Source organism: Scomber japonicus, chromosome 11 (genome assembly GCF_027409825.1).
Source record: "Scomber japonicus isolate fScoJap1 chromosome 11, fScoJap1.pri, whole genome shotgun sequence".
In the NCBI taxonomy this organism is placed as follows: Eukaryota; Metazoa; Chordata; class Actinopteri; order Scombriformes; family Scombridae; genus Scomber; species Scomber japonicus.
The window spans coordinates 15,344,041-15,364,265 of record NC_070588.1 but is presented as its reverse complement, the minus strand read 5'-3'; the positions used below and the strand labels follow the sequence as shown (position 1 = coordinate 15,364,265).

The 20,225-nt window shown below is 42.4% G+C and overlaps 2 protein-coding genes across 2 annotated transcripts in view; both read right to left on the bottom strand.

Moving 5' to 3' along the window:
• pde11a (phosphodiesterase 11a) overlaps positions 1 to 14,746 on the bottom strand; it is a 44,772-nt gene extending 30,026 nt beyond the window's left edge. Inside the window, exons 1-2 of the mRNA XM_053329233.1 lie at positions 13,955 to 14,746; positions 13,214 to 13,372 (exon numbers count right to left, since the gene is read on the bottom strand). Of these exons, the coding sequence (XP_053185208.1) occupies positions 13,214 to 13,372; positions 13,955 to 14,746 (951 nt within the window). The remainder of the gene's footprint in view (positions 1 to 13,213; positions 13,373 to 13,954) is intronic.
• Positions 14,747 to 16,055: 1,309 nt separating this feature from the next.
• On the bottom strand, positions 16,056 to 18,300 carry LOC128367749 (cytochrome c-b). The gene is made up of 3 exons (XM_053328380.1): positions 18,178 to 18,300; positions 17,325 to 17,501; positions 16,056 to 17,232 (listed from the first exon to the last, which is right to left on the bottom strand). The coding sequence occupies exons 2-3, from the start codon at positions 17,494 to 17,496 to the stop codon at positions 17,087 to 17,089; spliced, it is 318 nt and encodes a 105-aa protein (XP_053184355.1). The 5' UTR covers positions 17,497 to 17,501; positions 18,178 to 18,300; the 3' UTR covers positions 16,056 to 17,086.
• Between the last annotated feature and the right edge of the window lie 1,925 nt (positions 18,301 to 20,225).

The window sequence follows — 20,225 nt, the reverse complement described above, 5'->3', positions numbered from 1 at the left end:
ATACTTCAGATGCTCCTGTGACCATTAAGAGCAAACTTAATTCTTCTGAATATGTGAACCTTTCAAACTGCAGTGACTCTACTGAGGGGTTTTTGTTCACATAAAACCTAAAAACAAATGTGTAGTTTCTTTATAAAGACAAACTATAATGCTGATACAGGCATAGCAAGAAAAACTGTGTTTGTTTTGTGACAATAATTAACAGCAATCATGTCTTCAAATTCAGTACATTGTAAATTAGCAGAGATGTGAAAACTGCATTTATTGACTGGAAAACAACAACATAATGTAATGAAGCCTCACAGAGCAGCAGTCATTTAAAATATAGATTAAAAATTGAATATGAAAAAACTGTACGTGAAATGTTGTTTGTATTAATTACTTAAAAAATAAACTTGCTCTTATCTTAAGATCAGACTTTCTCAAACAGTAAGGTCAGTCCAGTTATTGAATTTATGCCAGCACATTCAGGAATGATACAAGATTGTTTACACATGCTAATTTCTTATCTGAAAAAAATGTCTGTCAAAATTTGTGTAATTAACATCAATAATTACGAATTATATGATGAATTAATTCACTAATCAACTGCAGAGATTAGTGCCCCCATGGTTATTGTGATAGTTATGGGCTTTTATGCATGTTAAAGACACTGATGTCAAATTCTATGTAAAATATAACCAAGACAGAGATTGCTATTCAAATTTAACAATGAGTAGTAAGCTAGAGGTAGTTTGCAATATATTCTTATAATGGTCAGACAGTTCCTAATAATTTAGCAGCATTATTTGCCTACGATGTAAAATTTAGAATAAATATAAAAAATAAATTCTCCAGCTGATAAAACTCTTAATCTTGTCTGTGGAGACTTAAAGCAAAATAATGCAACCGCACATGGAAGAACTACAATTTCTAAATTTCTAAATTTGGAAAATGTTTCTTTTTAGTTAAGTTAGTATTGATTAGACATTCCCTCCAGATGTGACACAGATTGTGGGGAATACTGCAGCGAAAAAATTGCCAAAGTTCTCCCACCAAAACAAAAATAGTTAAAATACAGTATGAGATCATTCCTGTGTTATTTTACAATAGATTGTGGAAATATTTACAAATTGCAAGTCAATTAAGAAATCATAATGATACTCATGTACAAGTTTCAGTCAGTTTATGTTTCTAATTGACATCATAGACATTGCTCTCTGTTACTGCTAGCTTGTAAAGTTATCTAACCAAGAAGTTGAATGTGTTTCTGTCTTAAAATTACTATGAGGAACTTTTAACTGGTTATGAAACAATATCAATTTAATGCTGATGCTTCTACATGACCTGGATAAGCAAATGAGTCCATCAGCATTTCTATACAGTTATTATAAAATAGTAAAACAATTTACGACACCCAGACCTGAAAAGCCTAGCATTGTTAGCATAAGGGAGGACAAAGACGCTACTAGAGCAAGGGTAGGACATTTCTCCACGTTTAATAACATTAAAAGTAAAGACTTGTTGGCTTTGCGACTAACTATAAAGGAAGGAGTCTCTGTGTGTATGTGTATCTGTCTTTTTTTTTTTGGTTTTCTGAACAGACATGTTTTGAATGGGCACAGCGCTAGTTTTTAAAAGGACGATAGGAAAAGAGAGAAAGAGAGCATGAGCAAGCTGAGAGCATGAGCAAGAGAGAGGGGGACAGCAACAGTGGCTGTGTGATATGTGTATTTCCTGTATTATTTTAGTCACACTAGTAACATGGCTATAGGGATGGCACGTTGGTCGGTCAGTTTACAACTTTGGTCCAGACTGATATATCAACAATTACACCCTGACTTTTCACCAAGGTCAAAATTTTCACTTATTCAGTAAAAGATCTCAACATATATTAAATGGATTGCTGCAAAATGTTGTAGATATTCATGGTTCCCTGATGATGAATACTAATTCCTGGACTTTTCCTCTCACGCCAATTGTGAGGTTGACATTTGTGGTGTGAAATGTCTTAACAAATATGGATGGGTTGAGACAAACACATATTTATAATCACTGTCATACTCCTCCCAAGAGGAACTGTAATCACTTTGGTAATCCCTTTTCATCTAGCGCCATCATCAGGTCAAAATTCCAAGTTTTCCAGTACTTAGGTTTATGACCAAATAACTGCAAAATTAATGACATTCAATCCATCCATCAGTGTCAGCTGTACTTTGTGTTTAATGAAAATGAACAGAAAAAAAGCTTTTCAACTCTTTGCAGAGGAGCACCATTAGTTGAATGGTTACAGATCCCTTATACCCCTGAAATGCCACTCTGATGTTTCTAAGAGGAACTGCTCTGTGGACACTGAGCCACAAATCATTATATCAAAGTCAGTTCAAAATGAATGCAGTCGACAATAAAAAAAAATCCAGACCAGATCCAACATCTGCCTACATATTGTTAGAGGGTGAGCCTCAGAAAACAGGATAGCTGGTTGAGGCGGTGGATTATGAACGATGGATCCGGTTAAAGAACCAAGGCACTTGGAGAGGGGGAGTTCAAATCTTTCTTCTTTAATAAAACTTCAGCCACATTGTACAATCTGTTGGTGTCTGTGTATGGGTGTGTGTGTGTGTGTGTGTGTGTGGTATTTCTTCAGGAACGCACACAGGATAAAGAACAAAGAACACACAAAGTCTGTGCAGCTTCAGTCTGCTCTGCTGCTGGAATTCCCCAACTTTATCAGCCCGCGTTACTGTCTCTGACCAGTAGGTGGTGCCTCACCTCTAGGGCTTTCTCACACAGCCGCCCCCAAATGTCTGTCTTGAGGACATTTGAACTCCCAGGGAAAGTCCATCAGTTTGTGGTATCCTCCGAGTCGCTGATCTTGGGTAGCTGGATGAGCCGGGCAACAGGCCGGACATAGGTCTTGTCTTTAACTTTAACAGCGGCAGTTCTGATATTTCCATCCGCTCCAGGGTAGATTTTGACCACTTTGCCCACTGGCCAGAGAGCTCGTGGGAGTTGTGGATCAACTATCAGAACGATCTGATCCATAGCAATCTGGCCTCCATTGGTCTGCCACTTAGATCGTCCCTGTAGGCTTGGCAGGTATCGTCGAATGAAGGTCGACCAGAAGTTGTCTGCTAACACTTGACTATGCCTCCATCGTCGTGTCCCCAGGATACTGCTGGAGTCATACAGGGCCTGTGGCAGCGAGGAATCACGACGACCCATGAGAAGAACATGCGGTGTAATCGGGTCAGGGTCAGCAGCATCAGTCGAGACATATCCGAGTGGTTTAGCGTTTAAAATCCCCTCTACTTCGACGAGAACGGTGTAGAGGACCGGCTCTGGCACTGACTGATCTCGGAGGATGACTCTGAGCGCTGTTTTCACAGAGCGAACCTCCCGCTCCCAGGCCCCGCCGAAATGTGGAGCACTTGGGGGGTTGAACTGGAAGGAGATCTTCTGTTTCGCCAACTGATCCCGCAGCTCAGGTGCCATAGCATCAAAGGCCTCCCGTAATTCCCGTTCTCCCCCAACAAAGTTGGTACCATTATCACACAGGAGTTCAAACGGCGTGCCGCGCCTGGCGATGAATCGGCGCAAGGACAGCAGGAAGGCATCTGTGTCAAGGCTCTCTAGCAGGTCGAGGTGGACGCACCTGGTAGTTAGGCATTTATACACGATCCCCCATCGCTTTTCAGTTCTGCGGCCAATCTTCACGATAAATGGACCAAAACAGTCCACTCCTGTGGAGTAGAATGGCGGCTTGTAGATGCGCAGCCTGCAGGGCGGAAGGTCCGCCATCTTGGGAACATCTGGCTTGCCGCGCCAGAGCTGGCATTCCCTGCAGTTGTGCTGATGCCTCCGTATCGCCTCTCGACCACGCAGGACCCAGTACTGGCGTCGCATCTCAGCTAGTACCCGTTCAGGTCCTGGATGCAGAAGCTTATTGTCGAAATCATTAATCAACAGTTTGGTGATCTGGTGCGCTGGGTCCAGAATGATGGGATGGATAGCCTCTGCTTCTAGCTCCTCAGCATGTCGCAGTCTACCTCCAACGCGAAGTAGTCTTGTGGCTTCGTCATACTCAGGTGAGAGTGTGACTAGACGACTGTCAGCTGGAATGGGTCGGCTCGCCTTGAGGGCCTTTAGCTCACCAGGGAAAGAGTCTTGCTGAGCTTGAGCCAGGAGTAACTTCTCAGTGGCGATGTAGGTTGCAGCATCTGTAGTCTGACAGTCACTGGGGGCAGCCGCCCCATGAAGGGAGGTGACAGTTTTCTGGACTAGATCCTTCCATGTGTGGAACTGAGTTGCATCAGGTAGGTCTGGGTTCTGAGCCTCCGATGTAATGCCAACAAGGGTGGACTTCCTGAGTTCAACAGAGTCAGACTCATCTTCTGCTGCTGTGGGCATAGTCGGCCACTGGTCAGGAGGCTGATGGAGAAAATCCGGACCACTAATCCATCGGTGTGGATGCGCCAAATCTGAGAGCCTCAGACCTCGCGTTATGTCATCGGCCGGATTTCTCGCAGAGTCAACATATCCCCAGCTGGCTACCTCTGTAAGAGTTTGAATCTCCGCAATACGCGTGCCAACAAAGACCTTGTAACGGCACGACTCTGATCTCAGCCATTGGAGCACCGTAGTGGAGTCTGACCAGAGGAATGTCTGCTGGATGGGTATGGTCAGCTCTGTCTGGATAAGCTTGGCGAGTTGAGCACCAGTGAGCGCTGCACTAAGTTCCAGACGTGGCATGCTCAGGCGTTTCTTCGGTGCCACTCTTGATCTCGCTAGCACGAAGGAGGTGTAGACATGACCGTCATCGACGGTGCGTAGGTAGGCCACTGAACCATACGCTCTCTCTGACGCATCGCAGAAGACGTGAAGCTCCGTGGATACAGCAGGCTTGTCAGCACATGGAGGTGCGTAGGTTCGTGGGAATTGGAGTTGAATGAGATCAGGGAGCTCCTTCACCCAAACTGTCCACTGCTCTCTCAGAGACTGGGGTTCGATCTGATCGTCCCATCCAATGTCTTGCTTCCAGATATCCTGGATGAGGACCTTAGCCCTTGTGGTGAAAGGAATGATAAAACCCAGTGGATCATACTGGCTCGCTAGGGCTTTATATATGTTCCTTAAGGTTGGCTGAAGGTGGTCCGCTGGACGGAGCTTAAAGCCTAGAGAGTCGGTGAGACAGTTCCACTGGAGGCCCAAGGTCGACTCCTGCAGGTTGTTACTGCCCTTAGACAGCCAAAGCTCACAGCACTCTGATTTGGCTTCTGGCGGAAGATGCTTGATCACTGCTGGCACATTGCTCGCCCACTGCCTGAGATCAAATCCTCCTTCCAGGAGTAGCTGGCGTAAGTCATCAATGAGGGCTTTGGCTTCAGCAGTACTGCGGGTACTATGTAGACAGTTGTCCACATAGAAGGAGTGCTCCACGACCTCGACCAAGCTGGACTTGTCACCACAGTTGTCCTGAACATGGCGCTGGAGGGCATATACAGCGCAACAGGGGCTGCATGTAGTGCCGAATGGCAACACCTGCCATTCATAGATGGTTGGCTCCTCCTCTCTCTGCATGTCTCTCCAGATGAACCTCAGCACCGGTGTGTCAGTGGGCTGCAAGCGGATCTGATGGAACATTGCCTTTATGTCCCCACTCACAGCAACTGAGTGCTGACGGAACCTCAGCAAGACACCAAGTAGGGACGGCCCTAAGGTTGGTCCAGGCAACAGAAGCTCGTTCAATGACTGCCCTCTGTATTGAAATGAACAGTCAAAGACGACTCTGTCCTTCCCGTTGTGGTGGACCATGTGGTGTGGAATGAACCATGACTCTGATGACTGGCCGGCTTCCCCTGGTGAGACCTTTGATACGTAGCCTGCTTCCTCCAGCTTACGGATTTCAGCACAGTAAGACTCAGCCTGTCTAGGGTTCTTAGCGAGCTTCCGTTCTGTGCTGCGAAGCCTAGGGAGTACTGCTTCTGCAGGAGCCCGGAGAGCTACGTCAGTCGTACGGCGCAGAAGGGGAGTGGCATAGCGTGGAATGCCATCTACTGTCACTCTAGTGGTGGCTGTCTGGAGCAGAGCGAGAGCTTGTTGGTCTTCCTTCGAGCGAGTGGCAGCTTTCTCACTGTAGGGCAAGGTGTCCATTTGCCAGAGACGCTCCACGTTCCTGAAAAGCTCACTCGAAGCTGAGACTGTGGCAACGTGCAGACACTGCTGGACACCAGGTGAGAGATGGACAGCATCAACTGGCCCTTGAAGCGACCAGCCCAGCTGAGTGCAGATAGCTACAGGTCCGCCTGATGGCCCTGCATACACTGGTTGGATTGGGGTAACCAGGTGAGGCATATCCGACCCGATTAGGAGTAGAGGTTGGGCACGGTTCACCGGGGGCAAGGGAAGCTCTCTGAGGTGTTTGTATTTCTGCTGCAGCATGGCGATAGGATAGGTGTGCTCAGCAAGAGCCAATCCCTCTGCGGTGAAGGCGTGGGATATCAAGTGCTTCTCAGATGGACGTAGTGGTGATGATACCTCCAGGGAGACTGATGCGCCATTGAGTTGCTCAACACTTTGGTGCACAGTCTGCAAGGGTAGAGTCTCTGGATGGCAGACAAGGTTGAGCTGCTGTACCACTTGAGGAAGGACGATGCTCCTTTCTGATCCATCATCGAGTACTGCATAAGTTTCCATCCTCTGGTTGCCGTTATGGAGGAGGACCTTGACCACTTTCAGCATTACTCTTTGAGATCTGTTGGGCCGGTCCAGGTACACCTTTGTGGGAAGCAGACTGACTGTGTACACCTTCGATTTGGTTTCCTGAACTGACTCATGCAGGACCGTGAGGTGCGTTTCCTTGCAGGCTTTACAAGGGCGCTTAAGCGTGCACCGGTCCTCAGTGTGATTGCGTCCGCATTTACGACACCGCTTGCCGTCCTTGAGCCACTTTAAGACCTGGTCAGTGTTCAGCTTCTTGAATTCCTCGCAGGAATTAAGGTAGTGGTCCTGACTGTCACAATATGGACAGTAAGGTTTGGGCTTGGGTTTGGCCTTCATCTGTGTAGTCACTGCCCCAAATGCTTCTTCCCTGATTGCCTTCTCAGCTACACTGAGACATACAGTTGCTGGCTTGGGTTGAGCAGTTCGCTGATCTCTCCTGGCCGGTCGGGGGGTATCAGTCTGATACAGTGTGGCTGCTCGACTGGAGATGCGCCTCGCTTGAGACTTTGTTTGGAGCCAGGTAGCCAAGTCCTGAAGAGTGTAGGTTCTGTCAGTGCCAGTCTGCAGAATACCATATCGCAGGCAATACTCAACGAAGCCATCGCGGTAGGTGGGAGGCATCTTGCTGAGCAGGCGATCAACATGTGAGCCGCAATGGAGCTCATATCCATTTTGTCCCTCGAGGGTCTTCAACATGCCTACCAAGGACTGGACGGATAAGGCGAACGAGTCAAAGGCGTTGGTGTCACCCATCTTGAGAGCAGGTGCGTTGAGTATGGCACCTAGCTCACTCTGGACCAGCTGTCGTGGCTGCCCGTACTTATCTTGTAGAGCCTGCAGCGCACTCGTATATGGTGCCGGGTCATGCATGTACGCCTTGGCAAGCTGCAGCGCGCTTGGAAGCTTTATGTGTCCGATCAACACTTGATATTTATATTGCTCGCTGAGGTGAAGGTTGCTTCCCAGTACGTTGTCTAGTGCAAGCTTGAGCAGAGCAAAGTCACTCTCTCGACCACTCTCGAACACTGGCAGGGAAGGTCGAGGGATTCCAAGGGCTGTTGCTAGGAGTAACTCGGCTCCGGGTAGTGGTGTGTAACCAGGGAAGGGAGCAGAGAGAACTGGAGCAGTCTGTTGCCCGTGGTGAGTCGAGAAGAGGGGTGGAGCTCCATGGCTGGCATGCTGAGCGGTGTTGAATGGCTCCATGGCTGGTTGGCTGTAGCTGTAAGCGGACTGGTACATTGTCGAAGATTGAGACTCTACTGGATTGGCAGGAGGTGGTCGGTTAGAGTGTAAACTTGTTGCCGGTGCTAGGCTACTAGGGAGTCGTGACTCAAAGGACAACGAAGCCTGAGGTGTAGTATGGGCGAGAGGTGCTGAGATGATGACATGCGCTGAAGGTGGTGGCACAGGTTGTATCACAGGAGCGGGTGCTGGAACAGGGCCAGGTTGTAGTCTCACAGACCTAGGTGCCATAGGTACTGGACCCTGGGGCTGTGCTGTTGAGTTTGCCAGGGGTGCAGTTATCGCTGAGGTGGCAGCAGGTTGCAGCATTGGCTGTGGTCCAGTAGGAGGCGCCGTAGAGACTGGAATGACTTGTTGCGTGACTTGTGGGGGAGGAATAGGTGGGTGCACTGCAGGAGCAGGCGTTGGAAATAACTGGGTTGACTGTGAGAGCCGGGAAGTGGATAGAAGCGTGTCAGCTTGTCTTCCCTGCACTGGCGTTGGTAAACCCAGGAAATACTCTGACTTAACGGAGTGTGAAGATGAATGTGCAGGTGTCCAGCTAGTAGAAAGCATAGAAGAACGAAGTTTAGCGATCTCAAAGTCCTGTTCGGCCCTCGTTAGGCGCTGTTCTCTTTCTAGCCGCCTAGTGAGTGCTTCTCTGGCCTTGAGTGCCTCATCTTGGAGCCGCTGTGCTTCTTTGGCTTGATCATCCAGCAGTTTACACTCAAAGTCAGCTTGAGTCTCATGCTCAATCATACGACGGAGATCTTCCAGCTCCAATTGCTTCATTTTCTCTTCCAAGATTGCAGCTTGTGCGGTTGAGAGACCCTGAGTGGGATACGTACCACCTGAGTAGCTTGTACGCCTACTGGATCTGCTATGGCTATGTGAACTTCTGTTGGATAACCTGCTATGGTTACTGCTGTGGTGGCTGCTAGAGCGGGAAACAGTAGCCAGTGGGTCTGGGTGCGCAGATGGCTGGAATCCAACATCGTAGTCATCCAGGTAAGCAGGTAAGCGATGTTCTCTCTGTGGACGTCTTCGGAGCTCTGTGTCGCCTGATGCTGCGTTGTCCATAATCCTCTTCTTAGGTTGCACTCAATCCGGCTCGAAGGACCAATGTTAGAGGGTGAGCCTCAGAAAACAGGATAGCTGGTTGAGGCGGTGGATTATGAACGATGGATCCGGTTAAAGAACCAAGGCACTTGGAGAGGGGGAGTTCAAATCTTTCTTCTTTAATAAAACTTCAGCCACATTGTACAATCTGTTGGTGTCTGTGTATGGGTGTGTGTGTGTGTGTGTGTGTGTGGTATTTCTTCAGGAACGCACACAGGATAAAGAACAAAGAACACACAAAGTCTGTGCAGCTTCAGTCTGCTCTGCTGCTGGAATTCCCCAACTTTATCAGCCCGCGTTACTGTCTCTGACCAGTAGGTGGTGCCTCACCTCTAGGGCTTTCTCACAATATTACAAATGTTGTTGCCATTGCCCCCACCCCCCTCCTGATTCAAGTAGGTTATAGTGACAGTGTTGTTACATAAAATACTTCTCAAGGAACCAATTCTTTTTTCTCTCCTTTCACTGTAGATTTACATTGTGAAATCATGTGAAAGTGGTTATTACAGTATTGCATCAAGTCAATCTTACAGGGATTTTTGCAGCTAGAGGGAACAGTGCTGATTGACAATGCTATTTGACAATCACATATTAAAAGACATGCAAAATAAAAGAAAAGCTAAATCAAGGTAATGATGCAAAATGCAGAATTAGCATGATGAGGATCCCTTACACTTAAATTGAATCAATAGCCTCATTGCCCCTAAGAAGATAATGAGACAATATAATTGTACATGGGTTGAACCATTATCCGAGTTCCCTCAAGGAATTCACTGCAGAGCATCAAAACAACACAATTAAGGCAGCATAGGATTTGAAACCAACTATATAACAAGTTAAACTATCCTATAAGGTTTCACTTTGTAAAGAACTGCATTCGTTTTATTAAAAGCACGTTCAAATCTCTGGCTAATGACATTTGTTATTGCCGTATCATTTAATGCTTTGAAAAGTGTGATGTGTTTGTTATTACAAGGTCTTCCCTGAAAGCAGAGCTGCAGTGGAGCTTTCTGTGTTCTCTGATGCTAGCATTGCATTTCATTACTAATTCACTGTAGCCATCCCAAGCATTAGTGTGATGTTAATGCAATGTGAAAAGTACTCAACACATGGACAATGAACTCAACACATGGGGAAGAAGAAAAGAATTCACAGTTTGCATCTATTATGAACAATGGATGGAATCTAGAGATGTAGTTTCGACAGTAGGACTTCAATTGAGACAAAAATATACTATAAATATAAAATCAAAGCCATTTGTTACAGTAAAACCTAACTCTAATACAAGTTGTGCTTTCATGTTTCATTGTCTTCTACCCTTGTATTCAACCAAATATGCTGATTAACAACACACATGCTCCTCGTGCCTCTTTGATGATGGACACCCCCCTTACTTAAATAGCATCCATCAGCAGAATATTTCAGTCCTCTTGGATCATATGTCTGATCAAAAAGAGAATATCTGTGCAGCTTGTCTCAATTCCCTGTTACAAAAGTGTGCATCAAAGATTAATATGTAACAACATCTTGTATTTTTTCCTAATCACACTCACAAAGTTACACACATTCACACCTGGAACCACACTGTACCAGTCTAATCTGTTGGCCATTGAGCAGCTCCAGTCACCAAACTCCACTACACCTCTTCTTTTCCTGATGTTAACTCTTCGACAACCATTAAAAGTAATATAATAAGGTGGACATGTTGGCTGCCCTGCTCAGCATGCAAGTGACAACCAATAAGATTCTGAACAGCTTGTATAAAGTTGTTATTCTTGGTGACGCCTCAGGATGATTTGATGATGCCGAGAGACAAACTATGGCCGAGCCAGAAACCAAGCACTGAGACTCAGGGCAAATATACTACACGTCATGACAAGTGAGCTGGGTGAATTATTTAAATAATAAATATTATTTACATTCTGTTTGGACTCAGGAACAAACAGAGAAAGAACAAACGCTGCCTGCTGTTTATCAGATAACATATATGCAGTCACTGCTGCTTGTGAAATATTCTATTTGAAAGAGGATGCATTAGGAAGACAGATGTGACAGTGTAGCATGAGCTCCATTCAAACTCTGAGGACAGTATGTGATGTGGAAAACATTCAAGGTTGGAGAATTTGTCTGGCTTGATGATGAATTTGGTCTATCTTAAAGGGATTCTATATTTTAAGCTCTTTTCAGTGTTGTCACAACAAAGTATAGTTATAGTCACACAACACAAAGGTTTGATTTAAATATAAAATGTACAGATCATGATGCATAAACTTAAAAAATACTTTTCTGGACATCAATTTATTTTTATTCTATAGTGCTGTCCTGTCCAATTTTAGGAAAAAGTATCAAGATACTATAGATACTATTGCTTTGTTAGGTGTAAAGTTGCATATATAATATCATTAATATTCATTTGAAATGTGCTATTTAGTTACTGTGAGAAAGTAATTAATTTAACTGTTTCATTACTGTCTTCAGAAAAGAAAAGAAAAGAAAAGAAAAGAAAAGAAAAGAAAAGAAAAGAAAAGTAACAATAACAAAAAAGCAAAACAAAAAAACAAACGAAAGAAAAAAAAGAAGGTTAAAGACAATTAAAGACAATAAATCACTTTAAATCTACTCAATTGCTCAAAACTCAGGGGACAGAACAGTTCTGACCTCCAGTACATCTCTGATTTGTTAAGTGATTCAAATAATAAATAAGTAATGTATAAAGATGTTTTTAAAATAACAGTAATCAGAGTATCAGGCCACAGAAAGGTCCCCACAACTGAAGATTCACAGATTAAATGAATGCACTGTTCCTTAGGATGTTTCATGTATGCAGGTCACAGTGCAAATCATAACATACGAAAGTGACAAAATATGAGAAAAATGTCCCTTTTGCTTTAATTCATCTTGCTTTTAATATCTATGCTGTTGCAAACTCATGAATATTGCAACATTGACAACTATGAAAAATGACATCACTGCAACACTGCTATGCTTGTGCACCACTAAAACTAACACAAAATCATATTTGCCCAGAAAAACAACTAGAAAACAACTGAGTAACATCCCTGAAATGCCATGTATGAATCATGAAGCGTATGAGCATTTACTTCAGGCCTACTTTCTCCTCTGCACTGCAAAAATAACAAGATTAATAAAGAGTCTAAAGCCACAATAGCTGCCTTGTAAAGCTGTTCTTAGTAAATGTTGTGCCTATGTTCTTATGTCAGCATGACAACATGTTAACCATGTTCACCTTAGTTTAATGTTAGAATGGTAACATTTGCTAATTAAAAATTTGACCTGATGGTGGTGCTACAGGAAAAATCAGTGTATTGCATATTACAGTTACTATATGTCATCCAGAGAGAAAAATGTACATTTCTTCTAGATTTCATTGCAAAAATGTCAACAAACAACAAATTTCAAAGGATGACCAAACTTTTTCAGATACATCGTTAAGTCTTGACCACATTTTTTGCCAATCAATGAAGGAAACTGTATAGATATTTCACTGAATGATTGAAAACTGAGACATTACACATGAACAACATATGATCAACCTTGTGGTGGCACTAGAGGAGAAGTCCCATCATATTAGGAAGGGAGCATGAATGTCACAAAGCTGTACAAAGCTTCTTTGGTCTGTGGACCAGAGGGGTGGACTGACCAATTGCCTACCAGCTACTGTATATGGTGATATGGTTTGTGACAAAAAGATACTATGGCCTAATCCATATCTATATCCCTTGCTTTGCTATTCTATCAAATACAATACTAGTACGTAAGCATAATAACTAAAATTACCTAACCAGTGTGACTTACAGTCCCTTTACTCATAGCTGTTCTATTTATACACACATGAGGAGTGGCCTGTACTAAGACTGCCCCAAATATTATTTTTATCTGTTCTGTGCTTGATCAAGTTGATTGATTCAGACTTCAAAACTCTATGGAGGTTTTGAGTAAAGATGCAAATCTAGTTTTTTGGAGAAAACAAACATTTGATACACAAGAACTGAGAGGATGATAACTGGCTGTGAGACAAAATGGCAAAATATAAGAATCAGACAAAAGGAGAAATTAACATTATTATCTTTTTCTATCCTGCACATTCCAGGCTGGCAGTAGGATACATGCTATATTATGGTAGCACTCACAACTATGAGAATGAAATTACCTTTTCATCATCTTCAGTGAAGAGTTCTCCACTTGAACTCTTGTTGATGGCCTGAGCAACACCAATGATCTCTCCATCGCTGTTGCGAATGGGCATGCACAAGAGCGACTTCGTTTTGTACCCTGTCAGCTTGTCAATTTCATCACTGAACCGACGATCCTGCAATTCACAAAGAGAGTACAAAACAAAGACACAATGTAAGCACTTACTGCAAAAAGGCAGTTTTCCCTTCTTACTTTCAGATGACAGTGCAGTAAGATATGTATCTCATCATCTCAATCATCTCGGACACAAAAAAGACAACAACAAAGGGGTACATATACAGCATCATAGTCTCAGGTGTGCTTTATAAATTTATGCACTGAACCCGGATAAATGTCTGACTTGCAGATGTGATGGTCAGATAATTGCTGTGTTTGAACAGCGAAGCAATTTAACTAATTTCTACTGTAGATGTTTGGTCAAGAAAAGGTCTCTTGTGCTTGAATGTAATATTGTCTGATTTTCTGAGTTTTCCTTTATTCTTATTGGTATGATTTGCCTGACACAAGCTTTGTCCAGCTGACTGTTAGTGTTGGTTTCAATGCTCTTTTTTCTGTTACACAGTCTGATTGCTGATCAGTTCACTGTGACAGATATAATGACAGACTGTAAGAACATCATCTGTCTCCTTAGCCAGATCTCTCTCTTTCTGTAAGTCATGCAAAAGCACACAAGCATGTATGCACTAAGAGGAAGCACCTGATAAGCGTCAGGGATGTTCACTGTCTCTCCGTGTTCAGCCACATATCCAATGATCCCTTTCCCCCACGGCACTTGAACTTCATCTGAATTCATTGAGGGTAAAACTGTGGTACCCGCGTGCACGTCAAAGAATTTGGACACTAGTGTCTTCTTGTTGCCAGTGCCCTCCACTAAAAACAAGGAGCACCGGTCTGCATCGACCATAATACAAACAAACACAAGGATTTTGTAGCTGAGGCTCGTTAGATCCAAGTCGTTGGATATGTCTTTTACAAGCTCCAAGAAAAACTCTCTTTCGTTATGTTCTTTGAGGTAATATTTGAAATCCACTGCTGTGGACGGGTATTGGGGGATGTTGACTCTGGACTCCAGCAGTGCGCTCAATATGTGCGCAGTGGTCGGAGGCAAAGAGCTCGCCTTCCTCAGCAGAGCTCTCCTCCTCATGCTCGTCAGCGGCTCCTGGGCCCTGGAATTGACATGCTCGTCGTATGTCCTGTTAACATTGATGGCCTTTGATCTGGCAAAAGTTTTGCGCAGCTCCTTCTGCGAGGCTCTCCTTTGCAGACCATCACATTTGCTCGCCCAGCTATCTTTGCACGCGCTGCTCTTCTCCTCTCTCGGCTCGGCTGGAGCTGCTGCAGATGCCGGACTTTTGCTCGCCTGGTTATTCTTGAGCCATTTCTCCACCATGCTATAATTCCCCTTTCTGTTCAGGTAGTCCTCGAATAACTCGGGATGCGAGTCCAGAAAACTTTCCACGTCAGAGAACACCATATTTGGCACTTCCATGTCTGTTCTTCAGATGGTCCTCAGTGAACCAAATCCATGAAGTCGCACAAAGAAATATCATCTATGATGCTTTACTGAAGGTTAAAGTAGAGAATCACTTATACTACAACTTCTAAGATGCATTATGCTGAAAACACCCCTAGAGCACTGGCTATATTTCCAGTTTCCACTCTGTGGGGAGTGAGATGGACTCTCTCTTGGCGCACCAGCATATTCCTCCACAGCATCTTCACACCGGTGACTTGATCTAAAAACATTAAAGGAAATCTAAAGCAAAGCAGCGTGGAAGCAAATTCCGACTCGCAAGAATCACAAGAACTGAAAATCTCATAGAGAGCCACTACCGAGCATCACCGTCGTATCTTGTGTGCAAATGATGTTGGCTGTGGTTGGCTCGATCCCGCTGACGCTCGCGTCGTCACACTGACAGGAGCTCAGGGTTTGTTTCAGCAATTCAGCCCTGTGGCCATTTGAACCGTTTGCCCTCCTTAGAAAGGCACTGCAAGTATGATGATGATGATGATGATGATGGCATGCATAATATGCACGTTGTAAACTGCACAGTATACAAACATAAAACATATTGTTAATGCTTACAGTGGTGTATGTTTGTTCACTGATGGTTACTTTTATTATAGGGAGCTATAGTGCTACTTAAAAGCAGAAGCCCCCCGTGTGGGTTAATTATAATTTAATGAAATTGTGCTTCAGCTGCGTCAAACAGAATGGATTCCTATGTATTCCCTTTCAATGCTTTGGTCATGATAGTGCTGACCGACAAGAGCAATCAAAGTGAAATACTGCCGCTTAAGAAATGTTCAGTATATTATATACTGGATCTGGACAATAAATATATTTCGTAATATCAAAATCCTGGCAAGTGTGGAATCTGCAGTGGCCTTTACCATTAATTTATGTAACATCGAGGATTTTTGACAGATGGAGGATGTCAGAAAATCAAATTCCTTTAAATACTAAATTATTAGTCTGGATGCAAATGTTCCCGTTGAACGCTAGAGGGAGCTATACTCCACCCATTGAAATAGACATGAGGATTTATAGTACAACAGTAATGGTGGAAATGGTGTTACTTGCATCTCCTATCATGGACGACCCTTAATTTTACAATTAAGCTCAGTCAAAGAATGATTTTCTCCCTTCGTGTTGCTTAATTAGATTTTTTTTGTGAGGAAAATTATGAAAAATAGTACTGTTTCGAATTATTTCAAAATTGTATTTAAAAAAGCAGCCTGACTACAAGTTTTCAAAGCATTGGTATGCAGGACAATAAAGAAAACCAAAACCATGACACCTTCACTCCCTTTAATGTATGAACATGCAATGATCCAAATGCATTCAATAACTAGCAGCCTGTCAAGACAACTGATTCACATGCAAAGTTTCTCCATTTTTTCAGAGGTCACACCAACCTACTACAAAAACATGCAACAGGTGTGGAGAACAACTCAAACTCAGACTCTTTAAAACTACAAACTGCAAGGCACTTCATTTAGGGCAAGAAGTTACGCTTCCATAAATTACCCAAACATTTGCAACATAACACACATCACACCTGCAGTATTCCAATGTTGAGGTTTTATACATGTATTGCAAAATGCAAGGGACAAACCAAGCCACTTCACGCTTATCAAATCCCTTGAGGTAAATCTTAGAGCTGCACACCCTATGGCAACAGCCAGATGTTTAAGACTACGTATATCACTCCAATTAGGTTCATTAGCCTTAATTGACAACAAAATCCACATTGTGTATTTAACCACTTTTCTTTAAGAAAACTCAATACTGAACAAGTATTCACTTTTGGATACATTAAGTCAAACAGATTCTTAAGAAATTTTAAAAATGGTGTATAGTGTCAGTATTATTAAACTTGAAATTTCAACAGTGACAATTAGAGACTTTGAGTGTATCATTAACTCAAAAGCAGAAAAGGCATATTCATTACTGGAACAATCACGAACACTACTTAGTTATTGACCAAGAATCTACAGAGAGAACAAAAAATACTCGATAACAGTAATCTAGAAAACAAAAACAAAAACAAAAAAACAGCTTTCAGTCCCTACATTCTGAATACACAGTAAATGGTTTAATAATTTATGTAAGAAAAAGAACCTGTTAAAACCAGGGGATATCATTCACTCCACCAAAGAGAAGGATCATGTCAGAAACAGAAGAGCTGTGACAAATGTGGCAAGTTATAGTGCTGGCTCCACTACTGCTAGATTGCCTGCAGTTCTGCCTGAGTTTTGATAAAATGAAGATCCCTGGCCTCTTGAGCAGTTTGTCAAGACACAAAATTGGCAAATGTAGAGTTCTTTATGAAGTTGCAGACTTCAGATATGCTATGAGGTCAGTACGCTCATTCTTCTTTTTGATGCCAGCGAAGATCATCTTTGTTCCTGGAATGTACTTCTTGGGGTTCTCCAGATAAATCATCAGGGTGTCCTCATTCCAGACAATGCCTGGAATTAAAGTGAGCAAATGAGAATTATGTTTTACTCTACATAGCATGACCTCTAGGAATATCCCCATAGTGTTAATATACAGTATTTACCTTTGCTTTTGTTGGCATCAGTATAGGAGTAGCCCTCTGCTTGGCCTGTTTTGCGTCCAAACAAACCCCACAGATTGGGTCCAACCTTGTGTTTTCCACCCTCTTCCACAGTATGACACTGGGCACACTTTTGGACGAATGCCTTCTTTCCTTTGTTAATGTCTGCAGGCATGGCTTCTGTGGAAAAAAATACATAACACACTATGTATGTATGTATATATATATATATATATATATATATATATATATATATATTTGGACTTCAATGCCGTATTAGCTTTGAACTGTTTGCCACTCTTATGGCTAAACAACATTCACAACAGTCATTTGACTCGATTGCTGCCCTCTCCCTCTATATATATTTTAAAAGAATTATGAATGCAATCCCTCATTTAACCACAAGGGGGTAGTAGAAAAGTTGCGCAACTAATGTGACCCCGCCATTGTTACAAAACCGGGTTAGAGAAGTTCAATTTAGTTAACTTTATATAGTATAAACAAGCGGTCTGTATACATTTACTACTTCTGTCATATGAAGAATCCGGCAAAAACAAGTGTAACATACGGTAACTTAGACAGGCCCAACGTCAAATAATGTTTGATATTAACATCTGGTAATAACGTTATCTCCTGTAGATTCATCAATATCTGTGCTGTGAAAGGTGGACTAGCAGATAATACAATAGTGAACAGAAATAGAGGAAATAGCGGCCTTTTTTCCGGAAAGACGACAGTTAACTGACCACGTTGCATATAAGACAGAACCGGCTCAGTCGAAACTACGTCGAATAAACAAACATATTATTAAAAAAACGACATGAAACGTTGAATATTCAGGTTATTAAACTCTTACCTGTATTTAGTGTGTAGTTAGTCGAACCAACTGTTAGAAAACTTCTTCTTTAGCTCCTTGGCTTCTACCTTTTTGCCGGCTCTTTTCTCACTGATTCACAAAACGTGCTTCCTTCCCGTGAAGTTACTCACTCACGTCACCGGTCAGCTGACCTGTTTCATCATGCTCGTTACGTCACACAGCTGTTGAGTAAGGTTTTTAATGGTTTGATTTATTGAACACACATATTACAGTTTTATTTCGTTTTATAATCAGATATAGTCAGAATAGTAGAAAGTAGAAAGTGACATAAACTAGCAACACTACTAAAGCTGACAGGATGCTGTTGATTAGCTATATGTCAGACAGTAGAATCTTTCTGTTCGAGTTATTGAACACATATTACAGTTTTTCTCGATTCTTGAAATTATGCTCAATTTCCCCAAAGTATAAAACACAAATGCATAACTGCATCTTCACAAACTTCAAACTTCCATGTCAAAAGCAAACTCTCAACTCAAAACCACTTGACCTTACATCTAAACCAAACTTTGCCCTCAAACATCAAACAAAAGTCATTTAATACACATACACTACAAAACCACCACCTCACACTGGTGAGATCAACTTAAAACACTATGTTACGAAGATGAATACAGTATAAAGACACAACACATGTATACATTTCCACATTATTTTAATTCCGTAATGTACTGTAGTAGAATAACCTGAAATTGAATGAAAAAGTAAATGTACTGTACAAATATACAACTGATAGCCTACATAGAGAATGTAGAAAACACTAAAATATTTTATATATTATCAATATAAACCAAGGGAAAACTGTTTATACATAATCACAGACATCACAATCCCATTTATTTTGCTGCAGGCTCAGGTCTTTGTGGATCCATTGTTCCAAATCAAGTCAAATGACCCATGACCCTTTTATCTATTTTTCCTGATGCTCTGAATAGTTTTGACTCTTAACATTTCCACCAGGGGAATTGTGTGTTAATTAGGTTCCAGTTGTTATAACTGGAGTTAATGGTATTGAATGCCAGTGCTTTCTACAGGAGCACATGACTGAAAACAGGGAAATAGTGTTTATAGTTTTGGAAAATGGGTCTGTTGTCTTTTGGTAGATGGTGTCAAGGTTTGGGGTGTTTCGTTAGGTCTGGTTATAGTTAGCTTAAAAAACTGTAAAGAACATACAAGTGCTTGTAGAAAATATGTACATATGATGTAATACAATATAAATGTTATTTAACTTGAAGAAGGCAAAAAATAAAATAAATAGAAAGCCTTTACACCAAACTTTCAATCATGGCAAGGACTATTCTGGGAATAACAGGTTGTAAGACGGGGAAAGCTTTAAGTGGAGAATTCAGGTCTGGTCGGCCAGCCATGAAAACTGATACCCAGCCATTTTTGAGACAGGCACAGACAGATGAGAAGAGTTTATGTCTGTTCAAGCAGTCAATGAAATAGTGACTGGATGCCTTAATACTGCTCTGCCTGCTGTCCCACATTGAATAGGACAGGGTAAATGTATATAATGGTTTTCATTAATATAACTGAGGTCACCTTGTCTCACCTTTTAACATCAGCTGAGTGTAAGGCTTGATGCTTGGCTGCTTCTGCAGTGCCACTTGACCTATGGTTGAGTGATACACTAATGCATCAGTTCATCAATTGTCCATGGCCTCCACTCTTTATGTGACATCTGTATGTGACACTGCTGCTAAATTGGTATTTCTGTTGGTAGGTAGTTAAGAGCACCGTCACCATACAATGCATGTCTACAATCACAAACACGCCAGGGGACTGAAGATTGTAATCAAATAAGTAAAGCATTTTTTTTTTGTTTGTACATTCACATATTGAAGACATGTGTTGTCTGATATGAACAATCAGCTTTTTGAATGTCAGTTTTGGTCAAAATACAAAGAAAAGCAGAGATTCATATCATATTCAAAGAATCCAAAGTAATGTAGAGTGAGGGTAGATATGATCAACAGTGCTTACTCCACAGTTGTTTGGTATGCGGGCAATACCAAAATAAATGT

Coding starts and splice junctions, on each gene's coding strand:
- LOC128367749 (XM_053328380.1), bottom strand. CDS start 17,496: ATGCCTGCAGACATTAACAAAGGAAAGAAGGCATTCGTCCAAAAGTGT. Junction 17,233..17,324: donor TGATGCCAACAAAAGCAAAG/GTAAATACTGTA, acceptor CTTTAATTCCAG/GCATTGTCTGGAATGAGGAC.